Genomic DNA, 27,072 nt, shown 5'->3' on the forward strand with positions numbered 1-27,072 from the left:
GAGCCGGATTTTAATGCAGTTACTGGAGAGCATCTTTCTTCCAGCATCAACACACACATACACACACCCTGGAGTTCTTAGTAAAAATTCTAATAGGTTATGCAGATATATTTATTAAAAATAATGCTAATGTAGTCCTGGGGCACAATGATTCCAAGAGGGTGTTTGCAGCAGATTTCATTATAATTACTTAACAACTAGATAACAAAGGTTTTTTTTTTGTTTGTTTTTGTTTTTTAACTTACAGAGTCACTAAATAGGAAAGGAAAGAGTAGGGCTAATCCAGTAGAGACTGAAGCTGGTATCAATCTTCCCTAAGCATTTGTGTGGTCAGCAGCCTTGGGCAAAGCTTGTCTCTAAAGGGTTAATCAGGACCCAAAGTGATTTTTGCACTGAGCTCCTCTGGCACCTGCCATGATGCCTAAAGGCATGGGATTCAGAATATAGCAGAACCAAACAGTTTATTAAACTGTTCAAATTGTTAAAAATGATTAAAAGCCAGTTAAAGATTTTCATAAACACTATTCCAAAATGTTAGTTTTAAAAATGTTACTAGCAATGTATGCATTCCCCTTATGTTCCTCCCCCCCACCCCCCATCTTTTAAAATAAACCTGAACACCCAGTGTAAAAAACACTTCAGGGAGAGCCAGGAGTCAACCATTTGAAAAGAAAGGTGAAGAGGGGAACAGACGGTGTGTAGCAGATGCTGGTACTGCTCAAGGGGCTGCTGATGCAGGCTTTGGTGGCATTATATCCCCCAGTAAGGCATCAGGTGTCGGGACTCTTTCTCATAAACGTCTGGAACTATGCCATAAGGTGTCTGTACCATTTTAACTGTCGACTTCCCAAAGAGCTGGCGCTCGTAGTCTATCAACTGCCTCCAGAAACCTACGTTGGGCCTGATGACAGGCCTACGGGCTTTCACCCAGTTGTACGCCTCCAGCAGGCACACACTGTGGAATTTCATCAGGTAAGCGATGCAGAGAGTGGCCGAGCGGCTCACCCCCGCGGCACAGTGCACCAACGTGGCCCCATGCTTCCTGCTCACACTGTGGATCTTGTCGGCCACAGTGTCAAAGTACAGTCCAATGGGGGCATGGGGCATGTCAGCCAGAGGCACTTTAACATATTCAAATTGGGGCCAGTTGAAATTGGGGATCTCAATGGTAGCATTAACGATGCAGGTGATGCCACGAGCTTGGAGGAGGTGCCGGTTGGAGGCCACACTGCCTCTGCCCAGGAAGAGAGAGGAGGTAATTTGAGCGATGCCTCCTATGTCTCCCTCAGAAATCATCCGAGGGGCCATGAGAGTCCGTGGGAGCGTGCTGTGACCTCTGGAGCCCATGAAGATGCCAGCAATCACACTTGCATCGTTGGCAGCAAGACCAGAGGGTTTTGTGTTCCTCCACCAAGGAATCCAAAATCAGTGTCCTTCCTGCAAAACACAGGTATCTGTCAGTACTTTAAATGCTATCGATTCTTGATTCATCACGGCCTTCTATAGTTTTGTGGAATGGGAAGGTGAAAGGATTAGAAGTGGTCATTTTCTATAATAGACTCCATTCTTTCAAGGATGTAGACAAATCATTTCCTATTGATTAACAGGAAAAGTAGCCTAAAATCAAGGTTAAAACTCAGCTCTCTGGTGATTCTAAAAAAAAAAAAAAAAAAGAGGCACTAAATGGAAATAGTCATTCTATTTTAGAAGTAGTCTAAACTCAGAAACATGCCCAACTGGTTCCTGAACAGCAATCCTGCAGGGCCTTGCTCGAACTGAAGGGAGTGGTGTTCCTTGGTAATTAGGAAGAAACGAGAAATTCTGATCACTCCTGTAGCCATGTTCTTTCATACACTTCTTGCCTACTTATGCTGCTATGATTGCTATTATCTTCCTAAACCTAGTTCTAGACATAGCAATCTTATAAAGGTATAAAAATGATCACATTAGGTAATATATTAAAGAAGCTGCCTTTATGAACTAAAAAGATACTGAATTCAGAATGAGTTCCAGAAAAGCCAGGACATTTGGTCACCTTAGCCCTTCGTTATTTAAAAAACAAAATAGCTAAATAGTAACTTGTGCTGTGGTGTCTCCATGGGAATAACCCAAGGCACTTTGAAGGCCATGATCTCAAAAATACAATAGTCTCGGGCCACCTGGGTGTCTCAGTTAAGCGCCCGACTTCAGCAGGGGTCATGATCTCACAGTCCGAGAGTTTGGGCCCCACATCAGGGTCACTGCTATCAAAGCAGAGTCTGCTTTGGATCCTCTGTCCCCATCTCTCTGCCCCTCCCTAGCTTGCGTGCTCTTAGTCAGCAGAGCATGCAACTCTTGATCTCAGGGTTGTGAGTTCGACCCCCCAAGTTGGGTATAGAGATTACTTAGATGAGTTACATAATTAAAAAAAATACATTAGTCTAAGTTCATGAGCAATTTCGGCTGACCTGACCCTGGGTGTGGTTAAATGAGAACGTCACCTTCCTCAGACAATTCTCAGCAGCAAGATGAATCCCACTGGCTTCAGATGCGTGTTGAAATTAAAATGTAGTTTAATATTTGAAAATCTACATTTAAATTAGTAGAGTATTTGATATAAAAGACTTTAATATTATATAATGCCCATAGAGTAAACCAGTAACAAAAGAAATGGAAAATATTGGTTTCCTGAGATTTCAGACACATCACTTTCTCACACTGACTGCTTTATAGTCTGGGCCCACTGGGAAGTGTGTTCATCCCCACCCAGGGTAGGGTAGGGGCACCTAAAGTGATTTCAGGTGAATAAGAACACTTTCAGTTCCACGGACAGAAGTGGTGCTGGAGCCACTCACTTGTGAGGAATCTGGTTACTCTGCAGTCCTGGGTCAGGATCTGGAAAGTCCTAATTCAGAGTGTTGATCACAGTGGATACAAATCAGATCTGCAAAAAGACAAAGAGGCAACAATGTAGCCAATCAGGAAGTTCAAAAGAATTCCTCCTGGGTTTTTACTACTAAATTGGGTTTGACTGGAATAAATCTAGGGAGTGGAAAGCACGCTAAATATATCTAGATGTGCATTTAAAGGATGTGCCAGTTTGGAAGTATCAATCTAAGTCTCAGCTTTTTGTGAATGACATGTAACCCACGGTGTGACAAACATTAACTGCAGTTTGGGCCATAACAAGTTTTTTGAAAGGAAATGTAAGGCACTGCTCAATGGGCCCAGAAGAGAGGCAGAACAAGCTAGAGTCTCTTCCACGTGCCTTCAGCTAAGCCAGGCGCAGGGGGCCAGCTTCACAAATGCTACCTGCAGGAGGTGCTGGTGCTGCGGACAGCATCGGAAATCTCATTCTCTCTTCCAAATTGGACATCTTAGTTTTTTGTTTATGTAACAGTATGATGACCACCAACAAGCATTGTTAAAAATGGGTTCCTCCCTTGGGGCGCCTGGGTGGCGCAGTCGGTTGAGCGTCCGACTTCAGCCAGGTCACGATCTCGCGCTCTGCGAGTTCGAGCCCCGCGTCAGGCTCTGGGCTGATGGCTCAGAGCCTGGAGCCTGCTTCCGATTCTGTGTTTCCCTCTCTCTCTGCCCCTCCCCTGTTCATGCTCTGTCTCTCTCTGTCCCAAAAATAAATAAACATTGAAAAAAAAAAAAAAATGGGTTCCTCCCCTACCTGTCCCTCTGCTTTTCCCAGGTAACCATCACATTTAACTTTTTCCACAGCTCTGTTGAGGTATGACTGACATACAAGTTGATACACAACTTGACCAAGTGTACAATTTGAGGAGTTTTCAATTTTTGAATTCTTTTTTATTTTTGGAGAGAGGAAGAGAGAATGTGTGCAGGGGAGGGAGAGAAGGAGGGAGAGCATCCCAAGCAGGATCCACACTCAGCATGGATCTTGATCCCTTGACTCTGAGATCATGACCTGAGCCGAAATCAAGAGTCAGATGCTTAACTGACCGAGCCACTCAGGCGCCAATGAGTTTTGAATTCTGTGTATATTCGACACACCATGACCTCAACATAATTTGATCCATCACCACCTCCAAATTTCCTCATGCTGCTTTATAATTCATTCCTCCCTCACCCTCTAGCCCCATTTCCAAGCAACCACTGATGTTTTCTGTCATTATTTTTACATTTCCTAGATGTTTATAAAACAGAATGATAATATAGGTTTTTTTGTTTGGCCTGGCTTTCTCACTCGCCATAGTTTGACATTCCTCTATGTTGTTGCATGTATCAACAGTTCATTCCTTTTTACTGCTGAGTAGTATTCCATGGTATAGATGGTTTATTCACTTACTGATGGAAACTGGGTTGTTTGTAGCTTGAGGCTATTACAAGCAAAGCTGATGTATAAAATGGTGTAAAACATTCATATATAGGTATCTGTGGTATGCCTTCCTTTCTCTTGGTTAAATACCTAGGACTAGAAGGGCTGGATCATCTGACATGTTACTATTTAACATTTTTGAAAAGCTTTAAAAATAGTTATAGCATGCGGCTTGAGGGGCAGGCTTCTAATTAAACACACATGGATGTAATAAGCATCCACTGTCATCCTCTCCCTCCTCTCCCAGCGAGGAACTTGGGATTAACTGTTAAGTGCCCAGACATGTGTCTGGTGTCCTGGTTTTGGTGGCTGCCACCAGGGGACCCACTGCCTGCCAGCTCTGGTGGTCAGCAGGGCTTGCGCCTCTGCACCCCATGAGATTGTTGGAACTGAAGAGACTTCAGCTGGCTACCCCCAGGGCACTGCACAGACAGCCAACTGAAACATACCCTCTGCCTTTCTGTGAAAAAGGCTATTGCTTGTTCTGGAGCTTGAGCCTCGGGTGGAGGCCAGGGGATACCGTCTCTGTGCTTTCCCTCTGCCCCACTCTAGGTCTCCAGTATCTCCTGGAAAGGAACTTGTATACCTGTCTGGTGCCCTGATTTTTGTGACTGCTGCCCAGGGGGGCACCTCTAGACCACCTGGCTTGGCTGGCCAGTGGGACAGACAACTTTTGCAGTCCCACAGGGTTATTATGTATATCTGCATATGTTAAAAGCTGCTGACTGAGATCCTCCCCTTTAGAACATGACCTGTCACATGGCCAACTACTAGGGGCCACTAAAAATAAATAGGCTGCTTGGACAATCACAAAGGTTTGAGAGAAAACCAAAACTAAGGCAGTATTGAACAATCAGGTTTATCTCCTGCACGAGGCCACTCCTTCAAGACTGGGAGAGGTGGCTATCTAATGCATAGAAATCAACACAGAGTTGAGGAAAATAAAGAAACAGGAATATGTTCCAAATGAAAGAACAAGATAAAATCTCAGGAAACGAGATTGAAGTGATTTACCTAATAAAGACTTCAAAATAAGAGTCATAAAGATGCTCACTAAACTTGAGAGAAGAGTGAACACAGAGCTTCAACAGATAGATGATATAAGAAAGTACCAAATAGAAATCATAGCACTGAAGAACACACTAACTGAACTGGAAAATATACTAGAAATATATTAGAGGGTTTCAACAGGAGACCTGTATGACACAATCAGAGCAGCAAAAGAATGAGAAAAGTGAAGACAGCTTAAGATACTTATGGGACAACATCAAGTGGACCAACATTCACATTATAAGAGAAAGTAACACAAAATGTATTTGGAGAAATGATGGCTGAAAGCTTCCCTAACCTGGCTGGAGAAGGAAACAGATATCCAGACTGAGGAAGCTCAGAGAATTCCAAAGAAGAACCTAAAGGGACTCACACTAAGATACATTATAATCAAGCTGTTGAATGTTAAAAGACAAGGAGAGAATAAAAGCAGTAAAACAACTTGCTACATAAAAGGGAACCCCCCCCCCCAAAAGAGTATCAGATTTTTTAGCAGAAACTTTGCAGGCCAGAGGGGTGTGGCACAACATACTCAGGGCAGTAAAAAAAAAACTTCCAAGAATACCCAGCAAAGCTGTCATTCAGAAGTAAAGGAGAGAGTTTTCCAGACAAGCAAAAGCAAAGGAAGGAGTTCATCACCACTAAACTAGCCTTCCAAGAAATATTAAAGGACTTCTTTAAGCCAAAAAGAAAGTAATGGGAAAACACGTAAAAGTATAAATCTCACTGGTGAAGGTAAATATAGTAAAATTTAGAATAACAATGTAAAGGTGGTAGATTAATCACAAGCTAGTATAAAGGTTAAAAAAACAAAAGTAATAAAATTGTAAATACAATAATTAGTTAAGGGATATACAAGATAAAAAGATGTAAATGTTGGGGCGCCTGGGTGGCTCAGTCGGTTAAGCGTCCGACTTTGGCTCAGGTCATGATCTCACGGTCCGTGAGTTCGAGCCCCGCGTCGGGCTCTGTGCTGACAGCTCAGAGCCTGGAGCCTGCTTCGGATTCTGTGTCTCCCTCTCTCTCTGACCTTCCCCCGTTCATGCTCTGTCTCTCTCTGTCTCAAAAATAAATAAACTTAAAAAAAAAAAAAAAGATGTAAAATGTGACATCAAAAATATAGAATGGAAAAAATGTATATATAAAGTGGGGGGGGGGGGAGTAAAACCATAGAGCTTTAGCATGTATTCAAACTTAAGTTGTTATCAGCTTAAGACAGACTCTTGTAAGTTGTTATAAATAAGCCACATGGTAGCCACAAAACAAAAGCCTATAATAGGTACACAAAAGGTAAAGGAATCTAAGCATACCACAAAATCATCAAATCACAAAGACAAAAGTAACAGAATTTACAAACAGCCAGGAAACAATTAACAATAATGGCAATAAGTATGTACCTGTCAGTAATTAGATATAAATGAACTAAGTTCTTCAATCAAAAGATAAAATGGCTGAATGAAAAAAGACTCATGTTGCCTACAAAAGACTGACTTCAGATGTAAGGACACAAGCATACTGAAAGTGAAGGGACAGAAAAAGACATTACATGTAAATGGAAACCAAAAGGAGGCTGGGATAACTATATTTACATCAGACAAAAAAACACTTTAAAACAAAGGCTGTAATAAGAGACAAGAAGGGCATGACATAATGATACAGGGGTGCCTGGTGGACTCTGTCGGTGGAGTATGCTTGAACTCAGGGTTTTGAGTTCAAGCCCCATGTTGGGCTTAGAGATTACTTTTTAAAAACATGAAAAGTAGTTATGTACCTAACATAGGGACACCTAAGGATACAAAACAATATTAATAAACCCAAAGGAAGAAATAGACAGCAATATAATAGTAGTAGGGGACTTTAACACCCCACTTTCAATAATGGATAGATCATCCAGTTCAAAAATCAATTCAAAAATCAATAAGGAGGGGCGCCTGGGTGGCGCAGTCGGTTAAGCGTCCGACTTCAGCCAGGTCACGATCTCGCGGTCCGTGAGTTCGAGCCCCGCGTCAGGCTCTGGGCTGATGGCTCGGAGCCTGGAGCCTGTTTCCGATTCTGTGTCTCCCTCTCTCTCTGCCCCTCCCCCGTTCATGCTCTGTCTCTCTCTGTCCCAAAAATAAATAAAAACGTTGAAAAAAAAATTAAAAAAAAAAATCAATAAGGAAACATTGGCCTTAAACAACACCTTAGACCAGATGGACTTAAACCCAAAAGCAAGAGAAAACATATTATCAAGAGCACATGGAACATTCTCCAGGATGGATTATACATTAGGCCATAAAACAAGTCTTAATAAAAGAGGACTGAAGTGATATCTAGCATCTTTTCTGACCACAATGGTATGAAACTAGAAATCAATTACAGGAAGAACACTATAAAATTAACAAATATGTGGAGATTAAACAACATGCTACTGAACTAATGGGTCATAAAAAATAAAAAACTACCTTGAGACAAATGAAAATGGAAATCTAGCATACCAAAACTTATGGAATACAGCAAAAGCAGTTCTGAGAAGGAAGTTCATAATGACAAATACCTACATCAAGAATCAAGAGAGCTCTCAAAAAAAATCTAACTTTACACCTCAAGAAACTAGATTTTAAAAAAAGCCCAAAATTAGTAGAAGGAGGGAAATAACAAAGGTCAAAGCGAAAATAAATGAGACTAAAAAAATAGAGACTAAAAAGACAATAGAAAAGATCAATGAAACTGAAAGCTTGTTCTTTAAAAGGATAATAAAATTGCAAGCCTTCAACTAGGCTAAGAAAAAAAGAGGACTCAAATTAATAAAATCAGAAATGCAAGAAGTTATGACTGATACCACAGAAATACCAAAGATCATAAGAGACTATATTAAATAATTATATCCCAACAAACTGGACAACTTAAATGGACAAATTCCTAGAAACATACAACCTGCCAAGAATGAATCATGAAGAAGTAGAAAATATGAATGGACCAGTAACTAGGAAGGAGATTGAATCAGTAATCAAAAACTTTCCAACAAACAAAAGTCCAGGACCACAGAGCTTCACTGGTGAATTCTACCAAACATTTAAGAATTAATACCACTCTTCTCAAACTCTTCCAAAACATACAAAAGGAAGGAACACTTCCAAACTCATTTTACAAGGTCAGGATTATGTTGATACTAAAACCAGACAAAGACATCACAAGAAAATTACAGGCCAATATCCCTAATGAACATAATACAAAAATCCTCAACAAAGTATCAGCAAACTAAATTCAATACATTAAAAGAACAATACATCACAATCAAGTGGGATTCGTTCCCCAGGGATGCATGGATGGTTCAACATCTGTAAAACAATGTGATATATCACAATGAGATATCATTAGATATCTCATAGTTATAGTTAGAATGACTATTATCAAAAAGACAAGAAACAACAGGTGTTAGCAAGAATGTGGAGAAAAAGGAACCTGTGGACACTGTTGGTGAGAATGGAAACTGGTGCAGCCACCATGGAAAACAGTACGGAGGCACCTCAAGAAATTAAAAATAGAATTCCCAGGGGCAGCTGGCTGGTTCAGTCGGTAGAGCATGTGACTCTTTCTTTTTTTAAAAAATTTTTGTATGTTTATTAATTTTTGAGAGACAGAGCACAAGCAGGGGAGGGGCAGAGAGAGAGGAAGACACAGAATCCGAAGCAGGCTCCAGGCTCTGAGCTGTTAGCACAAAGCCCAACTCAGGGCTCGAACCCACAAGCCGTGAGATTGTGACCTGAGCCAAAGTCAGACATTCAACCAACTGAGGCAACCAGGCGCCCCAGAGCATGTGACTCTTGATCTTGGGGTCATGAGTTTGAGCCCCTCATTGGGGGTAGAGGTTACTTTAAAAAAAAAAGAAAATAGGAGTACCATATGATCCAGCAGTCCACTTCCAGGTATTTATCTTAAGAAAATGAAAACACTCACTTGAAAAAACATATGCACCCCCATGTTCATTGCCAAGACACAGAAACAACCTGAAGATCCACTGACAGATTGAAGAGACAAAGAAAATGTGGTATAAATACACAGTGGAATATTATTCAGCCATAAGGAAAATCTTACATTTGAGATAACATGAGCACATCTTGAGGGAGATTTGCTAAGTGAAATAAGTCAGAAAAAGACAAATACTGTATCAGTTGTATGTGGAATCAAAAAAGAAAACAAAAACTGGAGCTCACAGATACAGAAAGCAGACTGATCATTGCCAGAAGTGGGGGGAAGGGGCACTAGATGGGTGAAGGGCGTTTAAAGATACACTTCCAGGTATAAATAAATCATGGGGATGTAATGTACAAATTAATAATACTGTATAGCATATTTGACAGTTGCTAAGAGTAAATCCTTAAAATTCTCATCACACACAAAAAACTTATAACTATGTATAGTGATGCATATTAACTAGACTTATTGTGATCATCATTTTATACTAATAGAAATATCAAATCAGGGGCGCCTAGATGGCTTGGTTAAGCGTCTAACGTCAGCTCAGGTTATGATCTCGAGGTCTGTGAGTTTGAGCCCCACGTCAGGCTCAGTGCTGACAACTCAGAGCCTGGAGCCTGCTTCAGATTCTGTGTGCCCCTCTCTCTCTGCCCCTCCCCCACTCATACTCTGTCTCTGTCTCCAAAAATGAATAAACATTAAAAAAAATTTTTTTAATAACTTGAAAAAAAAGAAATATCACATTATGTTGGGGGCACCTGGGTGGCTCAGTCAGTTAAGCATCCGACTCTTAATTTCAGCTCAGGTCATGATCTCACGGTTCATGAGTTCGAGCCCCACACGGGGCTCTGCACTGACAGTGTGGAGCCTGCTTGGGATTCTCTCTCTCCCCCCACCTCTTACTCTGCCCTCCCCTGCTCATGCTGTCTCTGTCTCTCTGAAAATAAACTTAAAAACATTTTTTTTAAATCATTATGTTGTACACCTGAAATGTTATATATCAATTATACCTCAATAAAAAAAATAGTAAAAGTTATAGCTTCATAATGGAGTGGTTCTCAAACTTTAACATATTTCAGAATCTTGTTAAAACACAGACTGCTGAACCACACCCCAAGAGTTTCCACTTCAGTAGTTCCAGAGTGGAGCTGGAACTCAGTAACTGGCATTTTGTAGGTGATGCTGCCAGTCAGAGGACACATCCTGTAGAGGTCATCTTGTAGAGGTCAATGCTGGAGTGAGCCACCCAGATTCCCTGCTTCAAGACTGGGGCACTCAGAGTGCTGGAACACAGAGATCCTAAGTCCCTCCCCAGAAAGAGCCCTTGTCTGAAGGGTTCTGCCCCACCCAAGGTTACAACTTTCTTGGGGACCCCTTCTGATGGCAGCATACATGAAGTGTACAGGTGAGATCACATCCTGAAGAGAAACAAGAAATAGTTGCATAAGGAAATGTGTACAGATGTGTGTGTTAGTTGTAAATGGAAATGGGCAGAACTTTTATGAGAACATCCTGTCCTGCCGCAGAACACAGTCTCGTGCCACTTCCAAGTTTTTCCCTGGCACGATCCTAGTGATTTAAAAAGCAAAGTCACTGCAGTAACAAACACAGAATTAGGCTCTCAAACTGCTGGTGATCACTCCCTTCCTGAATGTGGAAAATCTGGAAGATGCTAATCAAATTTCCAACCAGGTTACTTGGTTACTGTCTAATTAATAGTGACTCAGTCTTATGGTCTCCCAAATCATCATTCTGTTTGGGAAGTCACTTGCCCTCCTGAGGAAAGGGTTCCAGACTTGCTGGTCTTTTCATCAAGGATAAGTAATGGGTGGCCTGGAAGCCTAACTTACTCTGTTAACTCTCCTTTGTTGGGCAGTGCTAAGCCACTTGGTACTGCAGAGACAACAGATTGTGAGTCCTCAGGGCAGAATCCAAGTGAGACAGACATGATGCTCCCTCCCTGCTGCTGCTAGTCAGTCTTGTGCCAACAAACCTGCATAAAATGCTAAAGCTAGGTCCAAGGTTTAGAAAAACAACGTCTGCCAAAGAGCACTCAGAGGGCACAAATATAACTGATGCTCCTCTGACAAACACTCCTGACCCGTTTTACAGATCAGAAAATAGAAGGTTCAGAAAGCGTGAGATGATTTCAACTTAGAGAAGATACATAACAGAACCAGGAAGAGAACCAAGGTTCCGGGCTCCTAGCTCAAGCCCACACACCGCCTTTCTGTGAGACTGTGGAGAGTGGCTCAGCACCTGCCTTACAGCACTCCCAACACCACCAGCCGACGCCTTCAGTGTGTCCAAAGGGTCTTGGATCTGCCTACGAAGAATGTGTGTAAGTGCTACTTACAGAAATGCCCAGATGGGCTGAGCTACTCCAGTTTCTCCTATCGCCCAGAAAAGGGACATACTGCTGCAGACCCAGGTAGCCGTCAGGACACAGAAAGCTCCCTGACAGCAGAGGGACCTCACCAAGGAGCAGCTCCACAACAAGAAGCCCTAGTGTCAGTGCCAAGCTCAGGAGAGTCTGATCATGAAGGATACATGTGTATTCCATCATAGCTTTGTCAAAATCAACTTAGTAAATGTGTACTGGAAGACAGAGGAAGGGCATCTATTAGCGGAGTAAGAGACTGAGCCATGGTTGAGGGATCAAAGACTGCAAGGTACTGAGTGAACATACCACTCCCCCTGCAGCACACTTGTCTCTGAGATGACCAGAGGGCTCGCCAAGGAATGGCCACGTCGCTGTCCATGGTGTTCAACTCAGTTCTTCCAAGTTGCTCTGGCAGCTTCATTTACTTCTTGGAGGGAAAAAATGCTTTCCTGGCAAGGGGAACGGGGGTGGGGGGGTGTGTGATGCAAGACAAAAAGGAGGAGCTGTCCTAAGCCAACCTCAGAGAGGTACTTCTTTGTTTACAAGTTACAAGAAACATCTTGCTGGTCTGAATAATAACCATCAAAGCACTAAAGTGCTAAGCAAAATGCAGAATTAGTGTCTGTCCAGGTGGCCTGTAATCTCAGTGCATAAGCTATTAACACCTGATAGCTCCCTGCACTGGAGAACTCCTGGGGCACAAGCCTGGTGTTAGCACTGGGTATCCATACCTGGAGCTACCTGGAGTCACAATCTACTCAGGGCATCCATCCCCAGGCCATAGGGGCTAGTTTTCCTTCTTCTTCTTTTTTTTTTTTTTTTTTTTTTTTTTTTAAGTCATAGCAAATAACCACTAGCATTAGCAATTAAAAACTGAAATTGTATCTACTGCCTTCTCTCTTCTCACATTGAATAAGCAGAAAATGGCCATAATGATGCTAGAAATGACTGTGTTAAATGATCTAAATTATTTTTAACTTTAGGAATTTCAGGAGGGCATAGTATATACTGGAGGCCTGCAGAGTTATTTTTTTAATACCTGAAAAGCGTATGTAATCACATTTTCTCCTTCAGTTAAATGTTCAAGGTTTTTTTTGTTTGTTTTTTAGAACTAGATAAAGTCACCCTTTTTAAAATAGAAGCATGTTAGCCTCCATTGCCATAAATAAATAAATGTTACTTTTCTCATTAATTTTCATGATTAAATTGGAAATGTGTTCCATTGGGGGAAAAATTAAAATACTCTTACAAATAAAAATCATAATGTAGCAATCTTTCAACCCTTCTGATAGCACACTAAGAATAAAATTCAAACAAATGCTGAGTTAAATTTGTATTAAAATAAAATGAGGGGCACCTGGATGGCTCAGTCAGTTAAGCATTCGACTTTGGCTCAGGTCATGATCTCATGGTTCGTGGGTTCAATCCCCCCCGTCGGGCTCTGTGCTGACAGCAAGGAGCCTGGAACCTCCTTCGGATTCTGTGTCTCCCTGTCTCTTCCCCTTCCCCACTTGCACTCTGTCTCTCAAATATAAACATTAAAAAAAATAAATAAATGAAATAAAAGATACTCACAATCTGTTCTTGCTCATCTGTCAAGCTTTAGTAATTTGGCTAAACCACCTCAACATCTTACTTCTGGAGGAAGGGTTGTTTTTGCTTTTCCCACTACATAAATTAACTGATAGGAAGGTGTGCTGGAATGAGGATAAATATCCATAATACATACAAAGCTAACAACAGAGACACCATTCTGGTTTGGCCACAGATATTGCCCCAGTGTGACACACAGAGCACATGTAATGTGCTGTACAGCAACTGCCTGTGTAGTGATCTGACTGGCCATCTCAATGTGCTCATGTGGACCACCATCCCAAGAACTAAAAGGCCAATCATTTTAAGGCTGTAACCAGCTGCTGGATGGAGAATATACCACACTCCAAAGAATGACATGGGCAGTCCACCTGAAGAGAGCAGGTTTATGAAGTTTAGCTCCAGGGGCGCCTGAGTGACTCAGTTAGTTGAACGCCCAACTCTTGATTTCTTGGCTCAGGTCATAATCCCAAGGTCATGGGATCAAGCCCCATGTCAAGCTCTGTGCTGAGCATGGAGCCTGCTTAAAATTCTCTGGTTTTCCCTCTGCCCTCTCCCCCACTTGCACACTCTCTAAAAAAAAAAAAAAAAAAAAAGTTCAGCTCTGTAAATTCAGAGATTATTCCCGTGTATGGAGAAGAGACTGTCAATAACTATAAAAAGTGAGAACACATACTTATTTTGGTATCCTGGGGTAATCTGTTCATATTTGGAACTGAATCTTTTAATTTAGTCTTCATCCACTTAGGTGTTTAAATTACTTGTCACTCATTCACATAACAGTATTTACTGAGTTCAAGTCATGTGTTCAACACTATTCTAAGTGTTGTGAGGATTGTGGCAAGATGTCTTTGCCACAAATGACAATATCTCCCCCATCCCACTTGAACTTCTTACTGTGTGACCAACTCACCCTGAAGAGTACAGCAGGAATAACCCTTCTGAAGCTAGATTATAAACGTGGCACACACTTCTACCTTGTTGTCTTGGGACTTGCTCTTAGGACCCAGCTGCTATGCTCAACAGGGTTACCACGTGCAGAGGTCATACATAGGTCTTCTAGCCAGTGGCCCAGCTGATAGCCAGGATCAGCTATGAAATATGTGAGTAAAGACAAATTGATGATTCTAGCCCCCAGCCACTGAGTCACCTACAGTCTTTGAATATCCCACTAGAGGCCCCAGACATTATGGAGCAAAGACAAGTTGTTCCCACTACATGAGGTCCAAATTCCTGACCTATAGGAATCTGTGAGCAACATAAAAAATGGTTGTTTTTACACCACCGAGTTTTGGAATGGTGTGCTACGCAGCAATAGCTACAACAGGGATAAAAAGGTAATATAAGCCATCACCCTGCGCTAGGATTTTATCATCCTAAAGAGATGATACAAGATACACATATAAAACTGTTGAATAACAATAAAAGATTGACTAACATTAAGTGAGTCAAACGAGCAGTGCAAACAGTGGGTGCCTTGGCAATTCAGAGAAGGCACGGGGTCAAAGCAAAGTAAAACAGTCGATGGGGCTGGAAAGGAAAGCTGTTTCTTGGGGAGGTGCCTCATAGATGATACTATCATCCTTTTTCTCCAATCCATTTAAAACATACTGCCATTCTTGGGGCGCCTGGGTGGCGCAGTCGGTTAAGCGTCCGACTTCAGCCAGGTCACGATCTCACGGTCCGGGAGTTCGAGCCCCGCGTCGGGCTCTGGGCTGATGGCTCAGAGCCTGGAGCCTGTTTCCGATTCTGTGTCTCCCTCTCTCTCTGTCCCTCCCCCGTTCATGCTCTGTCTCTCTCTGTCCCAAAAATAAATAAACGTTGAGGGAAAAAAAATTTAAAAAAAAAAAAAACAAAAAAACATACTGCCATTCTTGCTATTCAAGAGCCTTCTTACTTTCAGATCCCAAATGGAGAACATAAGCCCTTTTCTACAAACCCTCACTACAAGTAAGATCCAAAACCCAGCAGTGCCAACCTGGAGTTTAACAGAAATGCATAATCTCGGGCCCCGTCCCAGACCTACGGAATGGGATTCAACAGCTGATCTATATACACAGTAAAGTGTGAGAAGCATCACTTTCAACCTGCCTTGGTCTGTCCCGCTGGACTTGCTGGAAAAATCTCAAATGCCTGTTTTGCTTAAGCTACATAAACACAATCAGCCTCACGTGGATCAGTATCCTTCTGCTGTCATATGGTTCCCAGACGAGGAATCAGAGGTAAATGGAGGTTAAGAGGCTTTGCCAGACTCTACAGAGAAAAGTAGTAACCCCACTGGGGCCAGAACCCCTTTTCCATGAGTTGTCTGTTGATTAGTCATACAATCTGACCACAACAGGTCAACTGATCTAAAGACTACTAAAATGTCCCCATTTCATTGGGGAAGAAAATAAAAACTACAAAGAAATTAAGGAACATAAGGTCAGTCTGATTGTGCTTTATCTATAATCTGGATATGAATCTAAAAAATCCTAAACTGCTATGTGGTATGAGATAGTCTCAGGGTGTGAAAAAATCTGATAAACCTGAACCAAGAAAATGCTTGCAAAATCCACAATCATATTTAAATTTGTTTGGTGATAACTAGCAACCAATTTGTGGCAAAGCCTGTAAAATCTTCAAGGAGTTAAGTGGTAAAAATTAAATATGACTCATAGATTCTTGGTTAAGCAGTGAACTTTGATTTATATAAGTCAGAACATCAACATGCAGAATACTTAAAAAGAAAAAAAAAAGCATAAACAGCAATTAAACCCAAAATAAGTATAAATGTGCCTCAAAATTGCCAGTCACTACTACCTTCTGAGAGGCAAGACTATGAAATCTCAAAAATGCAGGTTTTTTTTCATAAATAAGATCTCAGTCCTTGAAAGTTCATTATTACTTTAAGGAAGACAAAAAAGAATTTATAAATCAGAATGAAGTTCACAGAACTAAGAGCTCAACATTGAATAGCTGACCTCCCTTTGATCATTTTATTCCCATGTCTTATTGGATGTAACAACATCCTTAAAACCCAATCAGTGAGCTTCAATTTTCTCCCTACAAGGATTTCTTTATCATACCTATGTCCCAATTCCACATTTTGGGGGATTTTATAGCAAATTAACTTCATTTATAAAGTACTGATAAATTAATTTCCCGTTTTTCTTTATAAATTAAAGAAATTAATTACTCACTACAGTTTTGGAGCAGAGTAAGATAACTAGGTAAATCTCTTGAATTAACTAGAAAGAAGGAACCCCATGAAGCTCCATACCCTTTCCCTGTGTAGGGATAACAGGCCTACTGCACTGAGGACAACTGGCTGTCTCCCTATAGCAAAGGGTGGAATCAAGTTTTATTTATGTTTTTTCTTCAATATATGAAATTTATTGTCAAATTGGTTTCCATACAACACCCAGTGCTCATCCCAAAAGGTGCCCAACTCAATACCCCTCACCCACCCTCCCCTCCCTCCCACCCCCCATCAACCCTCAGTTTGTTCTCAGTTTTTAAGTCTCTCTTATGCTTTGGCTCTCTCCCACTCTAACCTCTTTTTTTTTTTTCCTTCCCCTCCCCCATGGGTTTCTGTTAAGTTTCTCAGGATCCACATAAGAGTGAAAACATATGGTATCTGTCCTTCTCTGTATGGCTTATTTCACTTAGCATCACACTCTCCAGTTCCATCCACGTTGCTACAAAGGGCCATATTTCATTCTTTCTCATTGCCACGTAGTATTCCATTGTGTATATAAACCACACTTTCTTTATCCATTCTTCAGTTGATGGACATTTAGGCTCTTTCCATAATTTGGCTATTGTTGAGAGTGCTGCTATAAACATTGGGGTACAAGCGCCCCTATGCATCAGTACTCCTGTATCCCTTGGGTAAATTCCTAGCAGTGCTATTGCTGGGTCATAGGGTAGGTCTATTTTTAATTTTTTGAGGAACCTCCACACTGTTTTCCAGAGTGGCTGCACCAATTTGCATGGAATCAAGTTTTAGCTAAATGGAAGTCCAAAGGCAGAGGACCCTGAAGTTATTCTCTTGTCTTGAATTGTCCCCTGAAAAAATTGTCTAATACAATAAGACAATATATATAAATCTTTTTAGATTATATTACTGTTATTTACATGCTATGAGAGAATGCAATGGCCTTGCAACCTCACTCTACTCTTGTTCAAATCAAGGGTTGGCTAACTGGCAGCCAGATCATGTCTAGCCAGCCACATGCTTTTGTACAGCCCATGAGCTAAGAATGCTAACAAATCAAAAGAACGGTATCTCATGACATATTAAAACAATATGAAACTAAATGACAGTGTTTGTGAATGAAGTTTTACTGTAACACAGATGCATTCATTTGTTACATATTAACTATGGTTGCTTTCTTGCCACAAAGGTGAGTTAAGCAGTTGCTGCAGAAACTGTATGGCCCACAGGCCTAGGATATTTACTACCTGGCCCTTTACAGAAAAGGCTTGGCTGAAATTATGTTATGAAGTCATCAGAGTATGGCAAAGGAATATTTTCAAAGTGTGGTCCCAAGGACTCCTGCATGTGAGCTTCTGGTTACCATCCATGTTCCGAGGCCCCACCTCAGACATAATAATCAGAATTTCTAGGGGTAAAGGTCTGAGAATTTATATTTCTAGCAAGTATCTTTGTAAAAGGAATTTAAAATAAAACTAAGCTATTGTGGAAAAGAGAAACATAATTTACTGTAATTTGTATGAGCATAAATGGAACAAGAAACTCCATAAATATACATGTCTAAAAATTATTTTCAAATAAAGTAATACAGTAGTTATTTGGACTTAAGACATAATCCAGTATGAAACAAGTTGCATTTCACTTATATTTTGGATTCTCTTTAGCTCAAAGTTTAAACCAGGTAGTTGAGACTCCGTCAAACATTGAACTTCTCCAGTTTTTAGCAAGAACCATGTGAAATGAAATACAACTTCTAACCCTGAAAGTTCTGTCCCCTAAACATGACATATGTGATGGTACAAATTAAAGGCTATTGAAGATTTCTGTGTCCTTCTGACATTCACTAAAACTGTACTGTTTTAGGGGCGCCTGGGTGGCTCCATCAGTTAAGCATCTGACTCTTTGATTTCAGCTCAGGTCATGATCTCACAGTTTGTGGGTTCGAGCCCTGCTTTGGGCTCTATACTGACAGTGCAGAGCCTGCTTGGGATTCTCTCTCCCTCTCTCTGCCCCTCCCCACTCATGTGCTCGCTATCTCCCTCTCTCTCTCTCAAAATAAATAAATAAATTAATTAATTAATTAAAAAAAAAAAGGAAAAATGCAGTTTAATTTTAAATAAGCAGATATAAATAAATCAAGTGGGTTGGAGTGAAACCTATCATATTCATGGGGGATGGCCGTCTCAGTGGAGAAGGAAGGGAAGGAGCCCAAGGAAGCTTCAACTTTATAATCCTCACCCCACTTTTTTTTAATAAAATAGAGAAAGTATGACCAATTTGTTCTTTGTAATTTTCTGTATGATTGCAATTTCTAAAAATAAAAATTACTGGGAATAGAAGAAAATTAATTGTAACAAATGGCTGTCAACTCGAACCCACCCCCCCCCCACCCCCTCCAGACTCTGGCCTGCACCTGCTCTTCACATGGGAGCCAGACTAACAGTTGATCTGGTAAGAGAACTTGGCAAGGATACCAGAGTGGCACAATGGCTAAATTAGTGAAATTCTTAATTATAAATTTTGATTTCAGATTTGTATGTAACTTGTATGCTGACAGTACTCTACTGGATTTTATTTTTATCAGTACTTTCTCAAAACTTCAGGCAAGCTCACCTCATAGTCTCTCTCTTCCAAGCAAGGAAGGTTGGTGCTTGGCGTGCTCTCTATCTGCCACATTAAGTGTTTACCAGTCAAAAGAAGCAACATGCTCTACTGGAAGAATTTTCTCATGTGTACCCACAAACTCAAAGACCTAAAGAGTCAAGAAGAGCTGCGCCTAAGGCCTTTGATGCTCAAACTATTCTGAGACAAAGGCAGAAGTTAAGACCAGCAGTTGCATGTGAATTTCAAAAGGACCTTTCGGTCCACTGAGACTTTGAGAAGGCAGGGGGAAAAGCTGGCCAAACTGGACGGGAGGTCACTCTCTGTCAGTGCTAAGAGCAAGAATTCGAAGTGAGCTGCGAGGGCTGTGGGTGGATGTGACATTATGCAGCCAGTATGGCCATGACCTCAGCACCCACACTCCACCCCGTTCCCTGCAACAGGTGAACACAGAGCTCCTCCGCAAATCACTGCCCGCCCAAAGGGACACCAAAAGAACACAAATAGGATTTCTACCCCCATCACTCAAATGAAGAAGCTCTGACACTACTTTTGATCCTTCCTTTAAAACTTTTTTTTAAATTTTTTTTTCCAACGTTTTTTATTTATTTTTGGGACAGAGAGAGACAGAGCATGAACGGGGGAGGGGCAGAGAGAGAGGGAGACACAGAATCGGAAACAGGCTCCAGGCTCTGAGCCATCAGCCCAGAGCCCGACGCGGGGCTCGAACTCACGGACCGCGAGATCGTGACCTGGCTGAAGTCGGACGCTTAACCGACTGCGCCACCCAGGCGCCCCTAAAACTTTTTAACTTATAGTTAAGTAGTTTTTATAATCATGATTATTTTAAAGAATCTGAATAAAAACTTTAATACAAAAGTTAAAAAAGTACTCATGATTTATGTAAAGCCAGAAAATGGAGCATACACAGCCATTTTCTAAGATGCCTTACAGAATAAAAAAGGAACTACAAATCTCACATTCCTTGGGCTATTTATTCATCCTTTATCCCTCCAACTAAGAAAAAGGATATCCCTGAGGGTATTTTCTAAACCTACAGAACTGTAGAACATTCTACTCTAAGGACAGAAACAAACTGTTAGCAGTTAATACTAGGCACTATAGATACTCAAAAAATACCTGAATTTAATCATTTAATAACTGTCCTGACATAACCTCCTTATCTCTCCCTACCCTCTCTTTCTCCCTTCCTTCCCCTTGCTCCCCTCCCCCAGATCTCTCTCAAGCACACTAGCTGCCACCGCTCCCCCCCCCCAGCTTTAAACCCAGCTAGCAACACCAAACACAAGCAATTGAAGTTAACCCGGCAACTGTCTACTCAAAAGCAGAAATTCTCTATTTCAAATCCAGTTTTAATTACCTCTACTATGGTATACCAAGGCAGAGGGGGGGGGGGGGGGGGAGTACATTTTAAAGATCGTAAAAGAGAAACTTACCCCGTAGCCAAGAAGCTGTGGTTCCTTTGGAAATGCCAAGGAAGCATGAGCCTTGGTCTGTTGCTCAATGCCTTTAAAAGGATCTGCACATGCACAAAGCATACTCAGAGGGTCCTTAGAGGATACTTAAACAAGGACTGGCCTGGGTTCCTGCACCCATCCACACCAAAGCCAGCACTGCTGGTCTACACATTCAGGGCTGGGCACATGGCAGGCATTCACCAGCATAATTCAAGTCACCAAGTCACAGCATATAGTGGCCTGAGAGGTAGGATTCACCCAAAGACATCTAGTCAGGATACCTGGCTGGCTCAGTTGGAAAAGCATTCAACTCTTGATCTAGGGGTTGTAAGTTCAAGCCTCACATTGAGGGTGTAGAGATTACTAAAAAAATAATAAACCCCCCAAAAAATGTTTAAAAAAATAAGACTTCTAGGTAACTAGACACTTATTTTTAATACTATATTTAATACTATATTTAAATTTTCCTATAACTACACATCTGTTAAAAAAAAAAAAAAAGAAGGGGGGGCACCTGAGTGACTCAGTCGGTTAAGCATCCAACTTCGGCTCAGGTCATGATCTTATGGTTAGTGAGTTCGAGCCCCGCGTCGGGCTCTGGGCTGACAGCTCTGAGCCTGGAGCCTGCTTCAGATTCTGTGTCTCCCTCTGTCTGCCCCTCCCCTGCTTGCACTCTGTCTCTTGCATGGTCTCAAAAATAAATAAACATTAAAAAAAAAAAAAATGAAGGAATGATTCTCTTGGGTATTTGCCAACTAAATAGAGTAGAAAAACCATCTCTGGCCTTTGGGTGGTATGTCAGTCCAAACCATACAATTAAACACAAGGATATATAAATACACTAGTACACAAAGGGCCAGGGATCAGACCACCTAGGTGACATTCATTCATTCATTCATTCATTCACACTGTGGTTATCCAAACACACTGTGGTTAAACAACAAATACTGCAGATTATAAATTCAAGGCTGACACCACTGGAGGAATGTAAATTGGTACCAACTATTTTGGAAATTAGGCATCAGCTAATAAAGCTGCAGATACACACACGTGTGACCCCTGTTCATAACTGCCCTAGACCAGAAACAACCCAGATATCCACCAACAGATGGATAAATAACTTATGGTATGTTCATATAAAAATGCACCAATCACAGTCACAGGTAACAATGTGAATGAATCATAAAAAGAAACACCATGCTACAAGAATTTTAAAAAATTATGAGTGGGTATATATATTTACATATATACATGTATACAATGTTGATTCCCCCAAAAAAATATTTAAAAGAATACCTACTTTGATTCCATTTGCATAAAAGTAAAAACAGGAAAACTGTAACTTGTTTAGATATTAATATTTAGGGGATGAAAATGACAGACAAGAAAGGAAGTGATTTCTACAAAAAGGCTAGGTTACCTCTGAGGTGAGGTGAGGGGAGATGCTGTCACTGGGAAATTATAGGAGGAAGGTGCTTCTGTGTTGTTGTTTTTTTTTTTAATTTTTTTTTAACGTTTATTTATTTTTGAGACAGAGAGAGACAGCATGAACGGGGGAAGGTCAGAGAGAGGGAGACACAGAATCTGAAACAGGCTCCAGGCTCTGAGCTGTCAGCACAGAGCCCGACGCGGGGCCCGAACTCACAGACTGAGAGATCATGACCTGAGCTGAAGTCGGACGCCCAACCGACTGAGCCACCCAGGCGCCCCGATGCTTCTGTGTTCTTAAAAAAATTCATTAACTTATCCATTTACGTTTTATACATTTTTTTCTGTATTATAATTCACAATAAAAAAGTTAAGTAAATAAAACATTGATGTCCAGGAATTCAGAACCATTACAATTCTGGCCAATGTGGGGAAAGAACATTTCCTCTCTAAATGTCACTCTTGGCCTGTCAGTTTCATGAGGTCAGGGACCTTATTCGCCTGCTACCCCAATATTCAGCACTTAATGATTTTACTTTTGGCATGGCAAAAGTCCTCTAACATATAAACTCTTGATAGGAATTCTGTTTGAACTCACCCATCTCCTGAAACTACTGATTTGAACTGTGCCCACATTAACACTTCCTTTTGTCTCCCAGTGAAGCTTTCATAAATAACTAAAGCTACTACCTTAAATGTTCGCTCTGTAAGTTTATACCCAGGTGCTGTTGCTTTAGCAACACCCCTCCGCCCACCCCACCCCCCACCGCCTTCCGCTCCCTTTTATGCTTCCTTATAAGCAAAGAAAAGATGAATACACTAGTATTCCAAGATACTTTTTTAATGGGAAAATCTTCATTTCAACCGAGAGTAATACCTAGGATCTTAATGATTTAACTGCTTTGAGGTTGTTTAAGAAGGGGCCATTTGCCCATCATCCTGAGAAATACTACCATGCTACAGAAATAATAAATAAGCCTTTACAACCATCTGTACTTAAAACACATGCTACCTATTCTAGACAGAAACCAATTCTCTATGAACAGGACTGGCTAATTTTATAATAATTCATTTCAATTAAAAAATCACTTTGTGCAAACAGACATAAAAATGCTTAGAAAAGTCTAAGAGGATACACACAGACCGATAAAGAAACACACAGCAGTTACTTTTGGGAACGATACTCAGAAGAAGGCTTTAACCTTATCTGTGAAGTTTTAATTTTTACACAGAGAATGATTAATGAATTTCTGGTGATAGTGGGAAAAAGCATTTTTAATCCACCTTGCCTTAAAATCCCAGTTGCAAAGGAATTCACCAAACACACATTCCTCCCCTAAAGACCATCATTTAAAAATGCTAAAGTTTTCATGCTAAAGTTTTAAAAGATTTCCTGGGTTTATACACCTGACCAGTTTATCCATATATATATCCATATATATGTACACAGACACACATTTATGCCATTCTATTAAGGAATATTACAGAAATCGTACCTGCATTCAACCAATATGAAAGGTTTCAGATGAGAACTCAGCATAGACACGTTTGACGCTGACGTTAAAAAGACTTGGAATGAAGGAAACTGTCTCCTGTTTTATGGGGGAAAGCCAAAAATATCAAGCAACTACCTCTCCTCCCCCAAGCGTCAGAAGATGAGTCAGAGCTGGAGGCAGGAATAGGGCCCATGTGTCAAGCCGCCTGTGCAGGGTGCCTTCCTACCTCCAGCCGGCAACCCTCTCCTCCCACCCAGGTCGGGGTCTCTGCCTCAGCCTGTCCCTGACATGAGTTCTCAGGTGTCCCTAGTGAAAAAGAGGCACTTATTTATTCTGGGGGCACCTCGTTCCCTGCATTTCTAAAGGGAGCCCAAGAATGGGAACCTTTATGAGTCCACAACAACTAACAATCACCAAATGCAGCTCAAGGGAGTGAGTGGAACTTCCAGACACACTCACACAACTTTGCAAAGAATACAGCACCTTTGTTCCCCTCATTTTAAACAACAGGAAACACGCAGGGAGCAGCTGTGACTTGTCCAGTATCACTTAACTTCGTGACAGAGCTGAGTCTCTCACAAGGAGCTGCTGATGCCTGTCCCCGCCTCTTTGACTTTTTAATTGATCTATACAATCTCAGGGAAGATGTTCCAACATTCCATTATACTTCTGTGTGGCCTTATGGACTAGGAATTCCAGGAAACTCAGGGTTAAGTTTCTTGGTCCACATTCCTTTAAGATTAGTAGAGAATCAGGATTTGGTTCTTTGCCTCCGTTTTTACATCTGTAAAACGGGATGGTAATGCTCTCTACCTACCTCTCCTATAAAACTACAATGAACAGCTAGATAACACATGCCAAATGCCTTGAGGTCCTGCTGGATGAAAAGTACAAGGTAGTAAAAAAAAAAAAGAAAGAAAAAAATTCCTACACTGTAGAATTGCATTTGTGCCTCTGGGATGCCCAGTTACCATAACACTGGCTGGTACCATTGGCAACATCCACCTAAATAAAATATAGTTATACAATCCACTTAAGGCAGCTCCAGCAGGCGACTCCTCTCGCACACAAACAACTCAACTTCGCTTTGAAGCGAGGGTACTTAGGAGAAACGAAAAGACACGTTAGCACTGTGCACCCCAATCTACCACCGCAGAGAACGCTCAAGTTGAGTACTTGGCATTGCTGAAAGTCAAGTTGCTCCTATCAATGCACCAGAAACCTATGGAAGATGCAAAAAGCCACCGACGGCTCCAGTGGCTCAGAGCGGGTGGATGCTGACGGCGGGTGAGGAGGTGGAGAGACCATGGCGCAGCCGGAGAGCAGAGGGTCAGGAAGGAGGAGGAGGAGGAGGGAAGGGGGGCCGACAGGATGCTGGCGAAAAAGCCCTAGGGCCGGTACGCGGGGCCGGGGCGTCGGCCGCACCGGGGAGCGGCCGGGGGCGCGCGCCCAGATCCGGCGAGGAGGGGGCGCTGCGGAGGGCCCCGGGCCTCACCGCTCCCGGTCGCCCAAAGGATGCGAGAACCGCCGGGGGGGGGCAGGTGTGGGCACCGACACAAAGTTTCCAGAGACTAGGGTCGCGCGGGGCTCCGGCCGCGGGGTCCTGCCAGCCCCCTGGAGCCGCGTTAGCCTCAAGTCCCGCCCGCCCCCGGCCCCGTCCCCTGCCCGGCCCGCGGCCCCCTACCCGCTCGGCCGGGCGGCGGCTGGCGCTCCGTTCTCCTGCGCGGCTCCCGGCTTCTGCGGGCTGCCCGCCGCGCGCGCCCCTCCTTCTCCCCTCCGCCCGCGCCCGGGGCGGGCCGCGCGCACGCTCCCTGCGCCCCGCCGCCCTCTCCCGGGAAGGGGGGGGGGGGCGCTTGGGGCGGGGGAGGGGCCTCGGCGCAAGAGGCGCGCTGCGGGGGGGAAGCCGGCGGGGGACGCGCTGAGCGGCGGGCGGCGCGCGTGCGCACTGCGCCGTCCGCCGCCGAGCGGAGCTGCGGGTCGCGCCCCTCCGCTCGCCTGGACGCCCCTCTGTTCAGGTGTCAGGCGTCCTCTGTGGTCTCAAGTGTTTCACAACATAAGACCCCTATTGTCGCCACTTCAGCGTCTACCTGCAAACCGGGTCTGGGGGGCGGGGGCGCAGGGGTGGTGTACTGGGATACCTTCTGGATGCGAGAGGGTTAAGGACAACAATACAAATATAAAAGGTGTGAAGACTGCAGTAAGTGACTAATCACCGCCTCTCACCCCACCCCCACTTTGTATCCAGCACGAGAGCGCCCAGGAGTTGGGACCAAAGAGTGAAGGGAAAATAAATGGCAACTGTTGGATGAATTTTGCTTGGGCAGGTACAGTTTCTAGTAACTCTGGGAGACTGTTTTGTCCGAGACTCGAAAGTAGCTACAGATTTGAGTCCCGAGACCGGCAACCCACCGCCAGACACCGCAGGTGCGGTCGGAGTCTCAAAACACCAGATCCACAACCCGTGCCTCCCAAGGTAGAGCCATAAGGCGTCCGATACCTGGCTCAACACATGGATTCGCTGAGGGCTTATCTGCTGTGTCACTGTGAGGGTCTTTTTAAACTTAGGTTTGTTCGTCTGTAACATGAGTAGATGCAAACGGACTTTTTCAGCCCAACCTGCCCCGGCAGGTGAGGGGAGGTATGAAGGACTTCCTCAAAGCTCCGCAGTGAGTCATACACCTAAGGGTCCTGACCACGCCCAGCCAGCCCTTTACTCACCAGACCCAGCTCCTCACCGTTGTAAATCGTTGGCATCAGAACTGCTGAACAAACGAGTAGTCCTAGCCTTGGGGGGAGGGGTTGGGGAGGGAAGAAAAAAAAAAAAAAAAAAAGAAAGGAAAGAAAAGAAAAGAAAAAACGCGCTTTGGGTTTACGTCTCCCCGGCATCTTCAACCAAAAGCTGAGGCTTTTTCATGCTCTTTCTGATCTCTGACTGGATTCAGCGTCATCCCGTGGGTGCAGGAATGTCTAAAAGTTCTGTTTCCCAGACAAAAATACAACACGAAGGCATTTTAGTGATAATCTTAGGGGAGCTAAAAAGGCCTGCAATGGAGAGATTTTGTTTATTTTTGCCTTCATAAAAAAGAATTAAAACTTTAAAGTTAGGCAAAATTAATCTTTCTGCAAGAGAACAAACCAGAATCTGATTCAGGATGAAAACACTAGGAGTTCAAATCTTGCCTGGGAAAGGCATCTTCCGAGCACTAAACTTCTCCAACATCAATTCATCTAGTAACTTATTTTGACATGCGAACACCAAAATAGCAAAATCTCTAATAGAAACGATTGTATGCCGCTTCACTGGTGTCTCCGCCCCCCCCCCCCCCCCTTCCTTCAGTCAATTCAATGACTCAGCAACACAAATAGATACATCCCTCTTCAGATTCAAGCTTGTTTGTTACACAGAAGGCAGGTTTCCAGTACAGCTCTAGTTAGCGACAAGGAGCTGGGCATTTTCATGGATTATAGGAACTAAGTCTACCTTAAAGAATCATATCCTCATCAGTAAAAAGGAAGGAGGAGGGCTAAAATAGTGTTCAATGTGATGTATGTGTAAAGAT

The 27,072-nt window shown here is 42.6% G+C and overlaps 2 protein-coding genes across 3 annotated transcripts in view; one reads left to right on the forward strand and one right to left on the reverse strand.

Annotated features, from left to right (window-relative positions):
* SYNRG (synergin gamma) overlaps positions 1–12,560 on the forward strand; it is a 101,453-nt gene extending 88,893 nt beyond the window's left edge. Inside the window, exons 24-25 of one of the 2 annotated variants that reach the window (XR_003964506.1) lie at positions 1,290–1,450; positions 11,447–12,560. The gene's annotated coding sequence lies outside the window, so the exon portion shown is untranslated. Of the gene's footprint in view, positions 1–1,289; positions 1,661–11,446 lie in introns of those variants that run through there. The other variant, XR_003964505.1, reaches the window with a different exon arrangement.
* Positions 82–25,314, reverse strand: DUSP14 (dual specificity phosphatase 14). Its single transcript, XM_030294676.2, has 3 exons — positions 25,197–25,314; positions 2,835–2,923; positions 82–1,437 (listed from the first exon to the last, which is right to left on the reverse strand). The coding sequence occupies exon 3, from the start codon at positions 1,345–1,347 to the stop codon at positions 751–753; it is 597 nt and encodes a 198-aa protein (XP_030150536.1). The 5' UTR covers positions 1,348–1,437; positions 2,835–2,923; positions 25,197–25,314; the 3' UTR covers positions 82–750.
* Between the last annotated feature and the right edge of the window lie 1,758 nt (positions 25,315–27,072).

The sequence above is a fragment of the Lynx canadensis genome, chromosome E1 (genome assembly GCF_007474595.2).
Source record: "Lynx canadensis isolate LIC74 chromosome E1, mLynCan4.pri.v2, whole genome shotgun sequence".
In the NCBI taxonomy this organism is placed as follows: Eukaryota; Metazoa; Chordata; class Mammalia; order Carnivora; family Felidae; genus Lynx; species Lynx canadensis.